Source organism: Hemitrygon akajei, chromosome 19 (genome assembly GCF_048418815.1).
Source record: "Hemitrygon akajei chromosome 19, sHemAka1.3, whole genome shotgun sequence".
In the NCBI taxonomy this organism is placed as follows: domain Eukaryota; kingdom Metazoa; phylum Chordata; class Chondrichthyes; order Myliobatiformes; family Dasyatidae; genus Hemitrygon; species Hemitrygon akajei.
In genome coordinates, this window is record NC_133142.1 from 70363388 (window position 1) to 70380591 (window position 17204).

Genomic DNA, 17204 nt, shown 5'->3' on the forward strand with positions numbered 1-17204 from the left:
CTAATCTAACACTATCATAAACTGAACATCAAGAAGGACCAGAGTCTTACTATCTGAAGATCAAAACTATTTGTGTTAGGAGTAGCATGTGACGAGGTCCAACGTCAGTCCATGCTTCGTCTTGTGCCAAGGTGAGGTCACCCTCGGTGAAGGAGCAAACCTTATTTTCCGTCTGGGTGACTTTCAACCTGATGGCATGAGTATCGATTTCTCCTTCTGATAATGTTTTTCCCTCCCACTCTCCTCTTCTTCTACTTCCCACTCTGGCCACTTACCTCTTCTCACCTGCCTATCACCTCCCCCTGGCTTCACTCTTTCTTCCCATTCTCCTATAGTCCACTCTCCTCTCCTATAAGATTCCTTACTCTCCAGTACTTTACCTTTCCTACCCACCTGGTTTCATCTATCACCTTTTAACTATCCTCTTTCCCTCCCCCCCAACTTTTTATTCTGTTGTCTTCCTCCTTTCTTTCAACTCCTGTAGAAGGGCCTCGACTTGAAACAGCAACTATTTTTTCGTTTCCATAGATGTTGCCTGACCTGCTGAGTTGCTCCGGTATTTTGTGTGTGTTGCTGAGAATAGTTTAAGCCGGTTTCAAATATATTTACCATAATGTGCAACTAATCTACTTTTGAAAGAAAAGATAGTGTTGTGAATGGAGTGGAGGAGGTTATTAAGTGCACTGATATAGATATGGGTGCAGTTAGACATGGAGGAAGAACATGTGTGATCCCAGTGATATGAAAATGTAAACTGTTTTGCTAGGAAAAATGAAAGAGCTGTGCAGGAGGAGATGTGTCAGTGGTTGGGGTGCAAACATGAGAAATTCTTCTTTACAATGCAGGATTCTCTGAAGGATGAGGGCTTGCAGGTTGAGTTGGTGGTAAGGAAGGTAAATGCAATTCTAGCATTCATTTTCAGCAACCTAGAATATAAAAGCTATTATGTAATGCTGAGGTTTAATAAGGTATTGGTCAAGCCACTGTTGGAATATTGTGAGCAGTTTTGGGCCTCCTGTCTAAAAAGGGTTGGTTTTTCATTGGAGATGGTCCAGAGGAGGTTTACAAGAATTATCCTGTGAATGAAAGGGTTAATATATGAGAAGGTTTTGATAGCTCTGGACCTGTACTCACTGCAATTTAGAAAAATGAGGGGGATCTCATTAAAACCTATCGAATATTGAAAGGCCTAGATAGAGTGGACGTGGAGAGGATGTTTCCAACAGTGGGAGAGTCTAGGACCAGAGGGCACAACCTCGGAATAGAAGGACACTGCTTTAGACAGAGATGAGGTGAAATTTCTTTAGCCAGAGGGTGGTGAATCTATAGAATTCATTGCAACATTTGGCTGTGGAGGCCAAGTCATTTGGTATATTTAAAGCAGAGGGCATCAAAGGATCAAAGCATAAGGAGAGAAGGTAGGAGAATGCATTTGAGGGAGGACAAAAACAGCCACGATCAAATGGCAGAGCAGACTCAATGGCCCAATTCTGAACCTTTGTGTTATGGTCATAGAACCATACAGCACAGAAAAGGCCCTTTGGCCCACTTATCCATACTGACCAAAATGTCCATTTAAATGAGTCTCATTGACCCATATCCTCTCAATCGTTCCTATCCCTGTATCTGTCCAAGTGTGTTTAAAATGTTTATCTTACACCTGCCTTGGCCACTTACTTGACAGCTTGTTCCATATACATACCACTCTGTGTGGGGAAAAAGTTACCATGCAGGTTTCTAATAAATCTAATAATTTCTAATAAGTACTTACCCTCTCATCTTAAAGCCTGTGCCCTCTAGTTCTTGAATCCCTTTCCTTGAGTAAAAGACTATGGATTCACCCTATTTCTACCCCTCATAATTTTATACTCTATATGATCACCCCCAAGATGTGGCCTCTCCAATGTCTTGTACAACTGCAACATAACATCAAAACTCACAAGGAGAACATGCAGGCTTCACATGGACAGCACACATGGTCAGGATTGCAGCTGAGTCTCTGATGGCATGAGGCATTGGGTTTACTTATCGTGTTATTGTGCCGACCAAAAATGCTTTTCAACACCATCATTTGCATTTTCTCCCAATGTGTTTTGTAACTGTCTTACAATAATATTGCAACTGTTTAATTCCAAGTTCTAATTGCATAGTATGTGCAGGTGTTGTAAATCACTTAACCATTCCAATGCTCTGTATCCCAGTGAATCCAATTCTCTAAGTATCTGTGTATTTACTGTAATTTTTTCCCTAACAGTGCGGTGACAGTGGGAGTTCCAGAACCTGAAGAGGGTGAGATTAGCATGGCTCTGAAACAACAGAATATTGGCAAGCAGAAGCTGGTAGGTTTCTGTTCGATACACTTTTTGATTTTGATAACACAATAACTGGCACAGGGGAACAATTATTAAATTGTTAATAAGAGCAAAAATAAAAAAAAGACTGACTGTAAAGGGCGCCACAGTTAGCGCAACAGCATAATGCTATTACAGCTCAGAGTGTCAGAGTTCAGTTCCAGTGAGCCTTGATACTTCCTCCCCGTGGAAAGCGTGGGTTTTCTGTGGGTCCTCCGGTTTCCTCCCATTCTCCAAAGGTGTACCAGGTAGGTTAATTGGTCATTTTCCCATGTTTAGGTTAGGGTTAAATTGGGATTGTTGGGGGTTGCTGGGCGGTGTGGCACAAAGGGCTGGAAGGGCCTATTCCCCGCTGTATCGCTAAATAAGTAAATCAAGTGATTTTCCATCACTGGAAAACTAGAGGAACAACAATTTTTCAACTCCAAAGTGACAGTAAAATAGGTTACTTGGAAGCAGCTTACATGCAACAGGCTACTGATGTACTGGAACACATTGTTTATTTGTTTCTGCAATGTAACAGGTTTGTGACTTGGCAACCCCTAATTTATTGTTCAACCCCTAATTGCTCTTGTGAAAATGTTGAGCTGCCTTCTTAATCTACTGCAGTTCTTTTGGTGAAGAAATTCCCATTGCAGTTGGTTATCAAGTTCCAGGAATTGGTCTCTTCACTGTCAACAGAACAACAGTAGATCTCCAAGTCAGGATGTTGTAAGACTTAAAGTCCAAAAATTTGAAGTAAATTTATTATTAAAGCACTTATGTCACTGTATACTTACCTTGAGATTTGTTTTCCTTTAGGCATTTACAGGAAAAAAGAAATACAATAGAATTTATGAAAAACTGATCAGTAACAGAATGACAATCATTGTGCAGAAGAAAAACAAACTCTGCAAATAATAAGTAAATAAATAATACTGAGTTGTAGCATCCATGAAAGTGAGTCCATGGGTTGTAGAATCGGTTCAGTGTTGTGGTTATCCACGCTGGTTCACGAGCCTGATGATTGAAGGGTAATAACTGTTCCTGAACCTGGTGGTGTGGGACACAAGGCTCCTGTACCTCCTTTCCAATGGTAGCAGCAACAAGAGAAAGTGGCCTAGATGGCGGGGGTCCTGGATGACAAAGCTCCTTGTAAATGTGCTCAATGAAGGATAATCTGCAGATGATGGCTGTCCAAGGCATTTGTGGGCAGTATAAGTGACCTGGGTTTTATCCTGATCTTCTGTGAGTTTGCATATTCTCCCTGTGAATTTCCTTGGGTTGCTCTAGATTCGTTCCACGTCCCACGTTATGTTCAGGACGATAGGTCAAATGGCCACTGTAAATTTCCCCGTCTGTATAATTATATTTTCATAGGGTGGCTAAAAATGAAATTGTTTGTTATGTCGATAGGTAGTTCCTGTGTTTCACCCTACTCATGGAAACCTTCAGCGGAAAGAAGCGAAGAAAGCAGTTACACAGTACAAAGTTCTGGATGCTGCAGCTGGCTGTGCTTTAGTACAGCTTCGGCCTCTTATGAGTAAGTCTGTCAGGTATTAACTGTCAAAATGTTGCTAGTCCATTATAGAACATGGAAATTTACAGCGCATTACAGGCCATTCGGCCCACATTGTTGTGCCGACCGTGTAACCTACTCCTGAAACTGCCTAGAATTTCCCTAATGCATAGCCCTCCATTTTTCTAAGCTCCATGTACCTATCTAAAGAGGCTCTTAAAAGACCCTATTGATCCGCTTCCAGCACCACCTCTGGCTGTGCATTCCACACACCCACCACTCTCTGTGTGAGAAACTTGCCCCTGATATTCCCTCAGTGCCCATTTCCAAGCACCTTAAAACTGTGCCCCCTCGTGCTAGTCATTTCGGCCCTGGGAAAAAGCCTCTGACTATTTACATGATCAGTGGCCCTCATCATTGAATAGCCTCTGACTATCTACATGATCAGTGGCCCTCATCGTTGTATAGCCTCTGACTATCTACATGATCAGTGGCCCTCATCGTTGTATAGCCTCTGACTATCTACATGATCAGTGGCCCTCATCGTTGTATAGCCTCTGACTATCTACATGATCAGTGGCCCTCATCGTTGTATAGCCTCTGACTATCTACATGATCAGTGGCCCTCATCGTTGAATAGCCTCTGACTATCTACATGATCAGTGGCCCTCATCGTTGAATAGCCTCTGACTATTTACATGATCAGTGGCCCTCATCATTGAATAGCCTCTGACTATCTACATGATCAGTGGCCCTCATCGTTGTATAGCCTCTGACTATCTACATGATCAGTGGCCCTCATCGTTGTATAGCCTCTGACTATCTACATGATCAGTGGCCCTCATCGTTGTATAGCCTCTGACTATCTACATGATCAGTGGCCCTCATCGTTGTATAGCCTCTGACTATCTACATGATCAGTGGCCCTCATCGTTGAATAGCCTCTGACTATCTACATGATCAGTGGCCCTCATCGTTGAATAGCCTCTGACTATTTACATGATCAGTGGCCCTCATCGTTGAATAGCCTCTGACTATCTACATGATCAGTGGCCCTCATCGTTGAATAGCCTCTGACTATTTACATGATCAGTGGCCCTCATCATTGAATAGCCTCTGACTATCTATGTGATCAGTGGCCCTCATCGTTGAATAGCCTCTGACTATCTACATGATCAGTGGCCCTCATCGTTGAATAGCCTCTGACTATCTACATGATCAGTGGCCCTCATCATTGAATAGCCTCTGACTATCTACATGATCAGTGGCCCTCATCGTTGAATAGCCTCTGACTATCTACATGATCAGTGGCCCTCATCGTTGAATAGCCTCTGACTATCTACGTGATCAGTGGCCCTCATCGTTGAATAGCCTCTGACTATCTATGTGATCAGTGGCCCTCATCGTTGAATAGCAAGGGTGGTAGGTTGAACCAGTACATATCTGTGGGTTCTGAAACTCTTGCAGGCCAAAAAAAGTGTTCTGCTGATGAAGGCATCAGATGTCTTATGCATTAAATTATACCTGCCATATTCTAATGCATGCGACCTCATAATCTCACCTTTCAAATTATAATGTTGAAGACCATAAGACATAGGCACTGAATTAGGCCATTCAGTCCATCGAGTTTCCTCCACCATTCCATCATGTCTGATTTATTATCCCTCTCAACTGCATTCTCCTGCCTTCTCCTGCAACCTTTTGACATCCTCACTAATAAAGAACCTATCAAACAATTTAAATATACTTAATGACTTGGCCTCCACAGCCATCTGTGGTAATGAGTTCCACAGATTCACCACCCTCTGGCTAAAGAAATTCCTCCTCATCTTTGCTCTAAAGGGATGTCCTTGTATACTGAGGCTGTGCCCTCTAGTTAAGGACTTCTCCAATACAGGAAACATCCTCTCCCCATTCACCAAAAATAAAAGGGTAATGATGGAAGCCTGGGATTGGATGTGGAATGTGGGAAGATGCATTTTCTTGTACGATCTCTCTTTAATGACCTTTAGACTGTTTCTGGCAAGATAGAATATAGGAAACTACTTCTGTTCCAAGTACTAAAGTTTGAACATGATGAACCCATAATTACATTAACTTACATTTTACATCGCTGTCTTTACAGGACAGAATAGACCCCTCTAGCCATCTGGGCAATGCAGCCCAGCAACCCCAGATTTAACCCAAACATTCCACGGAGAGGACATACAAACTCCTTACAGAGGATGCTGGGATTAAATTCCGATGCCCTAAGCTGTAATAATGTCGTGCTAACCGCTTTGCTACCGTGGCACCCTGGGGCAGTTTGTAATACAAGAAATTTTAATTGTAAAGAAAGACTTCCTTAAGTGAATTCATTTTGAATGAAGGTAGGGACAAGTGGATATTATATTCTGGTTAAATAATTATTTTCCATTTTTATATATCTTTCCTTCCAGCCTTTGAGAGCTTGTTGGAAGTTCATCTGAGTCTCAAACTCTGCAAAGTTCTTGGGGATCATGTATACTCTGCCCGGCTGGGCAAGGTTCTGGGAGTTCCCTTCTGTCTTCCTGTGGAATCAGCAATTCCTCAGACGCAGGTAATTGCAATAGAGATAAACTGCTGAAGGGTGACGGGGGTGTTGGGAAGGAGGAACCCAGAGCAGAGTGGGAGGTTACAAGAACAGAAATAAAATGACAAAAAAAATAAATAAATGACAAATACTGGAAATCTAGAACAAAAACAGAAAATATCAGAAATATTCAGCTGGTCAGGATGCATCTCTGAGAAGACAAATAGAGTCAACTTTTCTGGTCGGAACAAGGGAAAGAGCTGCTGGATCCAGACTCAACACACACGAGAGTAGAGTTGCCTGTCTGTAACTTGCACAGTTTCAAAGTAAATCTACTATCAAAGTACCTATGTCACCTAACACACATTCTGATCTTTGCCCCTATTCACCCCTTTAACCGTAGCATTTTAAATGATTTGTGCTGATGGGTGTTCAAATCTTCTAAATAAGTAATCTATTTACATGTTAAATTCTCTGCTTGCACTGTCAGGTGGACAAACAGGTGTTAAAACTAGTTAACATTGTTCGACAGAATCTGCTAGAGAAATTCAATAATCAGAATCAGTTTTAATATCACCAGCATATGTCATTAAATTTGTTAACTTAGTGGCAGCAGTACAATGCAATGATAATATAGAAAAATACATTAGCAAATCAATTATAGTAGGTATAGGGAGTTTGCAAATCAAATTACATTAGCAAATCAATTACAGTAGGATAGGGAGTTTGTAGAGTGCCTACGGGATGCATTCTTGGAACAGCTTGTACGAGAGCTGACCAGGGACAAGGCTATTCTGGATCTAGTGTTATGTAATGAACAGGATTTGATAAGCGATCTTGAAGTAAAGAAGCCATTAGGAGGTAGTGACCATAATATGATAAGTTTTTATCTGCAATTTGAGAAGGATAAGGGCAGATCGGAGGTGTCAGTGTTGCAGTTGAACAGGGGAGACTATGGAGCCATGAGGGGGGAGCTGGCCAAAGTTAACTGGACAGATATCCTAGCAGAAAAGACAGTGGAACAGCAATGGCAGGTATTCTTGGGAATAATGCACAAGGTGCAAAATCAGTTCATCCCCCGGAGAAGGAAGGATTCAAAGGGGGGGAAAGGGGCCACAGTGGTTGACAAAGGAAGTCAGAGATTGCATAGCATTTTAAAAAAAAGGAAGTATGACAGAGCTAAGGTGAGTGGGAGGACAGATGATTGGGAAGTTTTTAAGGAACAACAGAACTTAACTAAAAAGGCAATACGGGGAGAAAAAATGAGGTACGAACGCAAGCTAGCCAAGAATATAAAGGAGGATAGCAAAAGCTTTTTTAGGTATGTGAAGAGAAAGAAGATAGTTAAGAACAATGTTGGGCCCTTGAAGAATGAATTGGGTGAAATTGTTATGGGAAACGGAGAAATGGCAGAAGAATTTAATAAGTACTTTAGATCTGTCTTCACTAGGGAAGACACAAGCAATCTCCCAGATGTATGGATGGGCCAACAACATAGGGTAACAGAGGAAATGAAACAGATTGACATTAGGAAGGAAACGGTGATGAGTAGACTGATGGGACTGAAGGCTGACAAATCCCCAGGTCCAGATGGTCTGCATCCTAGGGTACTAAAGGAGGTGGCCCTGGAAATTGCGGATGCATTGGTAATCATTTTCCAATGTTCCTTAGATTCAGGATCAGTTCCTGAGGATTGGAGAATGGCTAATGTTATCCCACTTTTTAAGAAAGGAGGGAGGGAGAAAACAGAGAACTATCATCCTGTCAGCCTAACATCAGTAGTGGGGAAGATGCTAGAGTCCATTATTAAAGATGAAATAGTGGCATACCTAGATAGCAGTGATAGGATTGGGCCGAGCCAGCATGGATTTACCAAGGGCAAATCATGCTGACTAATCTGTTGGAGTTTTTCGAGGATGTAACCAGGAAGTTAGACAAGGGAGATCCAGTGGATGTAGTGTACCTCGTTTTCAGAAGGCATTTGATAAGGTCCCACATAGGAGATTGGTGGGTAAAATCAGAGCTCATGGCATTGGGGGGAAGATATTGACATGGATAGAAAACTGGTTGGCAGATAGAAAGCAAAGGGTAACGGTGAATGGGTGTTTCTCGGAATGGCGGGTGGTGACTAGTGGGGTGCCATGGCTCGGTATTGGGACCACAGCTGTTTAGGATTTACATCAATGATTTAGATGAAGGCATTGAGAATAACATCAGCAAGTTTGCTGATGATACTAAGCTGGGTGGCAGTGTGACATGTGATGAGGATGTTAGGAGAATTCAGGGTGACTTGGATAGGCTGGGTGAGTGGGCAGATACTTGGCAGATGATGTTTAATGTGAATAAGTGTGAGGTTATCCACTTTGGGAGTAAGAACAGAAAGGCAGATTATTATCTGAACGGTATAGAGTTGGGTAAGGGAGTAATACAAAGAGATCTAGGAGTCCTTGTTCATTAGTCACTGAAGGTGAATGAGCAAGTGCAGCAGGCAGTGAAGAAGGCTAATGGAATGTTGGCCTTTATTACAAAGGGAATTGAGTACAAGAGCAAGGAAATCCTCTTGCATTTGTACAGGGCCCTGGTGAGACCACACCTGGAGTATTGTGTACAGTTTTGGTCTCCAGGGTTAAGGAAGGACATCCTGGCTGTAGAGGAAGTGCAGCGTAGATTCACAAGGTTAATTCCTGGGATGTCCGGACTGTCTTAAGCAGAGAGGTTAGAGAGATTGGGCTTGTACACGCTGGAATTAAGGAGATTAAGAAGGGATCTGATTGCAACATATAAGATTATTAAGGGATTGGACAAGATAGAGGCAGGAAATATGTTCCAGATGCTGGGAGAGTCCAGTACCAGAGGGTATGGTTTAAGAATAAGGGGTAGGTCATTTAGGACAGAGTTAAGGAAAAACTTCTTCTCTCAGAGAGTTGTGGGGGTCTGGAATGCACTGCCTCGGAAGGCAGTGGAGGCCAATTCTCTGGATGCTTTCAAGAAGGAGCTAGATAGGTATCTTATGGATAGGGGAATCAAGGGATATGGGGACAAGGCAGGAACCGGGTATTGATAGTAGATGATCAGCCATGATCTCAGAATGGCGGTGCAGGCTTGAAGGGCCGAATGGTTTACTTCTGCACCTATTGTCTATTGTATCTTAAATATTTAAATTAAAAATAGTGCAAAAACAGAAATAATAAGGGTAGTGTTCATACATTTAATGTCCATTTAGGAATTGGATGGCAGAGGGGAAGGAGCTGTTCCTGAATTATTGCGTGTGCCTTCAGGCTTCTGTACCTCTTTCTTGGTGGTAACAATTAGAGGGCATGTCCTGGGTGATGGGAGCCCTTAATGGTGGATGTTGCCTTTCTGAGGCACCACTCCTTGAAGATATCATGGATACTATGGGGACTAGTGCCCAAGATGGAGCTGTCTAGTTTTATAACTTTCTATGGATTCTTTAGATCCTGTGCAGCAGTTCCCCTCCCCCAACAAATACCAGACAGTGATGAAGCCTGACAGAACACTATCCACAATACAGCTGTAGAAGTTTTGGTGTTTTAAGTGACAATCAAATCTCCTCCAACTCCTGCTGAAATATAGCTGCTGTCTTGCTTTCTTTATAGATGCATTGATATGGTTAGATCCTCAGGGATCTTAACACCCAGGAACTTGAAACTGCTCACTCTCCACTTCTGATCCCTCTATGGGGATTGGTTTGTGCTTGGAAGTAGGGTCAGAGGAGATGACAGGGGTACGTTTTTAAAAAATGGAACACCGAGAGTGTAGAGTGCGTTGAATGGGCTGCCGGCGGTGGAGGCGGAAACGGTAGGGTCTTTTAAGTGACTTCTGGATAGTTACATGGAGCTCAGGAAAATAGAGGTCTATGGGTAAAGCCTAGGTAGTTCTAAGGTAGGGACATGTTCAGCACAGCTTTGTGGGCCGAAGGGCCTGTATTGTGCTGTATGTTTTCTGTTTCCTCATCCTACCTTTTCTGAAGTCCACGATCAGCTCTTTGGTCTTACTGACGTTGAGTGCAAGTTTGTTGCTGTGACACCACTCAACTAGTTGGAATATCTCACTCCTGTACACCCTCTTGTCTCAATCTGATATTCTGCCAACAAGGGTTGTATCATCAGCAAATTTATAGATGGCATTTCAGCTATGCCTAGCCACACAGTCATGAGAATAGAGAGAGCATAGCAGTGGGCTAGTCGCACATCCCTGAGGTGCACCAGTGTTGAACGTCAGCGAGGAGGATATGTTATCACTAATCCGCACAGATTGTGGTCTTCCGGTTATAGGTTGAGGATCCATTTGCAGAGGCCCAGATTTTGTAGCTTATTGAACAGGACTAGGGATGATGGTGTTAAACACTGAGCTAAAGTCAATGAAGAGCATCCTAATGTGAGTGTTTGTGTTGTCCCGGTGATCTGAGAGCCATTGAGATTGCAGCTGCCGTTGACTATTGTGGCGATAGGCAAATTATAGTGAGTCCAGGTTCTTGCTGAGACAGGAGTTGATTCTAGCCATGACCAACCTCTCAAAGTAGGTCATCACTGTAGATGTGAGTGCTATTGGGCGATAGTCATTAAGGCAGTCACACTAGTCTTCTTCGGCCCTGGTAAAATTGTTGCCCTTTTGAAGCAGGTGGGAACTTACAACTGTAGCAAAGGCTGAATATGCAATAAATACACCTACCAGTTGGTTGACACAAGTTTTCAGAGCCTTACCGGGTACTCCATTGGGGCCTGCTGCCTTGTTGAGGGTTCACCCTCCTGAAAGACAGCCTGATAATAGCCTCCGAGGCAGAGATGGAAGGTTCACTGGCTGCAGCAGAGATGCTCCTTTTCAAAACGAGCATAAAATGCATTGAGCTGAGCTTGTCTGGAAGTGAAGTATCACTGCCATTCATGCCAAGTGGAGTATCACTGGAAGAAACGTGCTGTCAGTGTTTTGGGTTGACACCCTGCATTCAGACATCAAAATATCTACAATTCCTTTCCTTCCACAGATGCTGCTCAATTTGCAGTTTCTCCAGCAGATTGCAGATACCTGTACTAGAATCTGCAGCAACACTCTCTCTCCGGAATTGTTCAGTTTTGTTTTGATGTTGAATTATATTTTGCCTGTCCTATTATCAATATGATCCTTGCTTAAATTGTATGCATTAATTTAGGTATCGTATAATGATAGATAGATAGATAGATAGATAGATAGATACTTTATTCATCCCCATGGGGAAATTCAACATTTTTTCCAATGTCCCATACACTTGTTGTAGCAAAAACTCATTACATACAATACTTAACTCAGTAATAATATGATATGCATCTAAATCACTAACTCAAAAAGCATTAATAATAGCTTTAAAAAAAGTTCTTAAGTCCTGGCAGTTGAATTGTAAAGCCTAATGGCATTGGGGAGTATTGACCTCTTCATCCTGTCTGAGGAGCTTCTTAATGCTGGATTTTCCTTATTTAGGTATTGGATGAATTCTTACTGAGGAAACTACATTTGAACCAAAAACAGATGTGGAAAATACCAATTCACCTTCACTTACAAAGACTTACAATCCCACCGTTGGAAGCTAAGAAGTCAGAGACAGTTATTACAGCTGCTCCCATGGCTTTCTTTAGCAGGACTCTCGAGCTCTTGGGTTTAACTATGAATGAATCTGCTGAGGAAAGTACAAGGAAAAGGAGGAAATGAAGAACTACAGAACATGAAGGGGTTGTTTGAGCCACAGCTCTGAGATAAAAGGCAGACTTCTGTGTGGTTATAGCAAAATCCAAGTTTTACAGACTCAGTAAATCAGGATGTGATTGCAACACGTAGAGATGGTACAGATCTCCAGGACAATCATAACAATTATTGCTCAATTAAAATGAATTTAACAATAAATATTGTTTGGTATACCTTATTCTTACCATCCTGGATTTAGTGGAATAAATTTGGGTTCCTCGTCTGAAGGGTCATTGACCTAAAATTATCTTTTTCTCATCATCTCTCATTATCCCTCCCTTCTCCCCCACCCCCCCCCCCCACTAATGCTAGATGACCACCTGAGTTGTGCCAGCATTTCCTGTCTAGATTTCTAGGGTTTGCCAACTTCTGATCGTTAACTAATGACTGTAACTAACAGCATGCCTTTAGAGATATGTGCAATTACTTGATCAATTTTGATATGATACCCTTGTAGTTTCGCTAACCTTATGCCTGCACATTTCATTTTGCATGGTAAAACTACAGGCACAAGTGGATTCTTATTCTGATAGACTAATTGGCAAATCCAGGAGAAATGAGTTAAGAGCATAAAGATTCAAACGGCTGGCTGCATAAAGATTCAAACGGCTGGCTGCAATGCCAAGCTTCAGATTAATTTTAATTATCACATACCTTGAAAAGTAATGTTTGCATCAACAGCAGTCCTCCAACCCAGGACAGGTCGTTTCTGCCCTCCAGCCTCTGGCAGATTCAGATTCACAGACGTGGGCTTGGTCCTCCCCAGCAGATTCTCAGCCTCAGGGTTCTGTCTATCAGGCCTCAACTTCCAGTCAAACCCAGAACTCGATGATGACAAATGAAGACCCTGACCACTAGGCCTTGACATGTTAATGGAACTCTGTAACAGTTTACAATATAAGCAGGGGAGTCTGACTGGCTCTGTCTGATAATGCAGAAGATTGTTTATCCACTTATGTGTGGTCTCCATTCTGGCACTCAGACAAACCATTACACCTCTGGCTGTAGACTGGGTTACAGATCACATCTGAAGCTGTATATACAAACAGAAGCAACTAATAAAGCAGGATCAAGAACAGGAGTGTAGCAGTTAGTGTGATGCTGTTACAGATTGGGCTGTCAAAATATTCCAACATCATTTAAGGAGTTTGTACATTCTCCCTGTGGAATGTATGGGTTTTTTCCGGGTGCTCCAGTTCCCTCCCACAGTCCAAAGATGCACTGGTTAGTAGGTTAATTGGTCATTGTAAATTGTCCTGTGATTAGGCGAGGGTTAAACTGGGGGTTGCTGGGTGGAAGCACCTGCTCCATGCCGTACCTCTAAAATAATGAACCCCGTAGCTTGTATTGCCAGTGCCTAATTACAAGTGGGTCAGAAGGTTTTTAGTTCATCTTTGAGGCTTTTAAAAGTATTAAACCCCTGCCTAGAATTTGTACACTGATTTACCACTCTTCAAAGTATACAGGGGGAAAAAATCAAGGGCTTTGGCATTGATCTCTTGCTGTGGGTTTCTCACCCATAAGTGCGCCAGTTCAAAGCCAGCTCATGCTTTTTAGTTTAACAAAAGTATCTGGAGCAACATTGTGCAAACTCAATTTCAGACGTGTAGGGTATCTGAAACCACATTGTGGATGTACAAATACTGTTAGAGTTGAGTTTTTGGGTCGATGTCATTTACACTTAAATGACTTTGGCCACCAGGCTTCTGTTCTCTGACAAAGTACTGTGGTTTGAGTTCATAATAATGCGTTTCCTAAATGCTGTGAACCAAGTTCATTTGTAACAATGCTGTTCTTAAAAGCATTAAATAAAAGCTGTGAATACCGGAATACGGTAGTTTTGAAGACAGCCTTATCTATACTTTGTAAATATAAATTGTCCTCTATGTTAGCATGTAAAATACCAAATAAATGTATTGTGGATTTAACTTGCATTCCTAAATACCAGCCCAGGCATGTGGGCGTCAGGAGGAAAGGATGAAGTCAGAAGGTGTGATGTTTGTATGTAGCTTCAAAGGAAAGCATTGTTTATACTTTGTAAATAGGGACTGCCCTTTGTGTTTAGCAAATAAATATCGAGCCCACTCTGGGCGAGCAGACCTTTTCCACCAAAGGGTCTCCGTATGATGCTTGCTGTACCTTGTGTCGAATAAAGAAGCTGCTTTATACCTACTAGTAACTCGCTCTCCCGTGATTTCATCCATGCCACAACAAATCCTATTAATCCAGATCTTCAAAAGGAGTGAGAGACCCATTATCATTCAGACTGCTATTGAATGTAGACATAGCCAAAGCTATTGCTGAGATTCAGGATGTGATTATGAGCTCCAGTGATAACTGCATTTCTGAGAAAGATCTCAAGCATTGGAAATGATATATATTTTTAAGATTTTCTTGTGGATATTTCTCCTGTCAGCCGGTATTTTGCAGCATGGCCAGATTGAAAGGAATTGAGCAGGGTGGCAAGAGTGGTAATGTTAACAAGAAGCAGAATCTGTCGAGAAGGAACAGTGCATGATTGGATTCAAAGCAGGGGAGAACCCAGAGAGGCAAAATAAAAGGCTTTGAATCAAAAACAGGAGATTCTGTAGATGCTGGAACACCAGAACACACAAAATGCTGAAGGAACTCACGTGACTGAGACCGTTCATCTGGTAGAATGGCAGAAAGAGAAATATACAAGTAGCCAAGGGGGAGAGTTCAAGATTCCAGGATATCACTTTAAAAGTAGACCGGAAGCGGTGTAGTCCTGATACTAAAATGAAGATAATCAAATCGAAGGATCTTGACTAGTCAAACAAAAATCAGTTTGGCTGAAGCCAACAACAGCAAGGGGCAGAATACCTTGGTGCAGTTGAATACAGGCCCCTACACAATAGAGGTAGTGCAGGGTACAGCACAAGACAGGAAACTGGAACTGCCAGGGTAGTACAATCAGGAACTTAAGTAAACCTATTGTCATGGGCCGATCTGTGAAATCCGCTTTCTGGTTAACAGTCCGGTCCATGTTCCTTATTCCAGGTTTTCCAGTTTTCCCCAGTTTCTGTTGGCAGCTGTTTCTCGTTTGGGCTGGCCTCATAAATAGCTTCAGGATTCAGCCTCCGGTGGCTGCTGGATTGTTCCTGTCTGTATCCCTTCCCTTCACCTTCCTCCTGGAGCCTCGCCTCGCCTTCACCACTGTCAAGTTCAACCACCGGAGCAAGATAAGGAACTGTCTTTCGTTGTTTTGAACTGTCTCTGTGTCCTCACCTTCGCTAGGTAGGTCTGGCCATTTGCTGCTACCTAGTGTTGGGAACTGTCTCATTGTATTCTGCATTCTGTGTATGAGAACTGGACCTACGTCCTGTTTCCAAGGAGGAGTCCTGGCTCTGTGTTCCATGTTCCTGTCTCTTCCTTGACCAAGACTCTGCATTCCTGTCTCTCCCTCGACTAAGTCAAGGCTTCAGGGTCTCGTCCAGTCCTAGCCACGTCCCAGAACCTTGTCCTGTCCAAGCCACGGCTTTGTGTTCTCGTCTTGTCCATGTGCCTCGCCCAGCCCAGGAGCACCTTGCCCAGCCCGGTGCTGGGGTTCCCTTGTCCTGTCCCTGAGTCTCACGTCCAGTCCTGTTGCCTCTCCTTGTCATGTCCTCGCCAGGTTCTGGGTCCTTGTCCAGTCTCTGGCTCGGAGTCCAAGCCCAGGCTCCTAGTTTCCAGTTCCATGTCCTGGTTCTGCTGTCCTAGTCAAGTCCTAGCCCAGGCCCAGAGTCCTTGTCTCGTCCAGGGCCTGTGTCATGTCCTGCGTCCTTTCTTCCCCACTCTCCTTGCTTCCTTCTCACGCCTAGTCCTGTTCCTGGTAGTTCAGTGTCAGTGTCTTGCACTTGGGTCCGCTCCCAATGCCCCCCTTATGACACCTATAGTCTGAAAAAGTGAAGGACAAATTCAAAGGATCTTTTAAGTTCAGCATGTTGAGTCAGCAGTAAGGAAACAATCTAATTTAGATCCAAGGCATTAATAGGGATACTTAAAGCCAAATGAGCAATAATAACTAGTAATGAGTATGATAGTAAACAAGCTGTAACCAACAGTAAAGATACTTAGCACAAGTAACATCCTTTCAACACTACTATAAAAGCAGTAAGATGAGGGTTGGGAGAATTTCTAGAATTTGACAGCAATTGAGCAAGACATTGCAAGGAGACACAAAGTACACTGCAGATGCTGTGGTCAAAGCAACACATAAACACGCTGGAGGAACTCAGCAGGTCGGGCAGCATCCATGGAAACATTGACTGCTCGTTTCCACAGCTGCTGCCCGACCTGCTGAGTTCCTCCAGCGTGTTGCATGCATAGCAAGGAGAGTAGCATATGGAAATAGTGGGAGAACCACAAGAGCTTCTGTAGACAAATCAGAAAGAAGGGAACAAGCAAATGAAAATTAACTTTAATCTTCACAAAAGAGAACCTCTTGGAAATAGTAACAGGCTATGGAGTGAATAACAAAGAAATCAGGATTTGATTATTGTAACAAAGCACAGTGGGGAAACAAGTCATTGTAGCGATGTGCTACACACAGCGCTGAAATAACGACACGCAGTCGGTAAGTCGTTTCGAGACTAGTTTATTCAAACTTCGCGGCGCTGGCATTTAATCCCTAGCGCCCGCCCTCTCCAGGCGGAAATGACGTCAGATGTGCATTACCAAAGTCTCCCCCGTGCGCTGGCTATTTGTGAGCCGGTGCGCCTGCGCAGAAACTGGGTCGCCACATCATATTGGAAAAATCGTCAGGAGTAACTGATAAATTCCTAGAGCTGGACAACTTCCACACAGTTTTTATGGTGCTTGCATAGATTGTCATCTTCTAGCATTTGCTTACATTCTTCCTCAGCATCAAGGCTAGGATGAGATTGCTCATAATTGGGGAGTATAAAGCAAATGGAAAGCTGTACACCCAAATAGGGAGAACAAACTGATAAGGTCAAACAGATTGTTTCAGAGAAAATAAGCAACAGCACTTGGCACACCCAAATAGTTTTGTAACAACTAAAAAAAACTTACTGGTGTTATTTACTTAGTGTGGCTATATTTGTTT

At 42.8% G+C, this 17204-nt stretch overlaps 1 protein-coding gene across 9 annotated transcripts in view; it reads left to right on the forward strand.

Moving 5' to 3' along the window:
• The window catches only part of LOC140742043 (mitochondrial mRNA pseudouridine synthase RPUSD3-like), a 48548-nt gene extending 34247 nt beyond the window's left edge, over positions 1 to 14301 (forward strand). For all 9 annotated transcript variants that reach the window (XM_073072765.1, XM_073072768.1, XM_073072763.1 and 6 more), the window contains 4 exons: positions 2255 to 2339; positions 3747 to 3873; positions 6288 to 6427; positions 11876 to 14301. In XM_073072765.1, coding sequence (XP_072928866.1) covers positions 2255 to 2339; positions 3747 to 3873; positions 6288 to 6427; positions 11876 to 12103 — 580 coding nt within the window. In that variant the 3' untranslated portion in view covers positions 12104 to 14301. The remainder of the gene's footprint in view (positions 1 to 2254; positions 2340 to 3746; positions 3874 to 6287; positions 6428 to 11875) is intronic.
• Positions 14302 to 17204: the final 2903 nt, after the last annotated feature.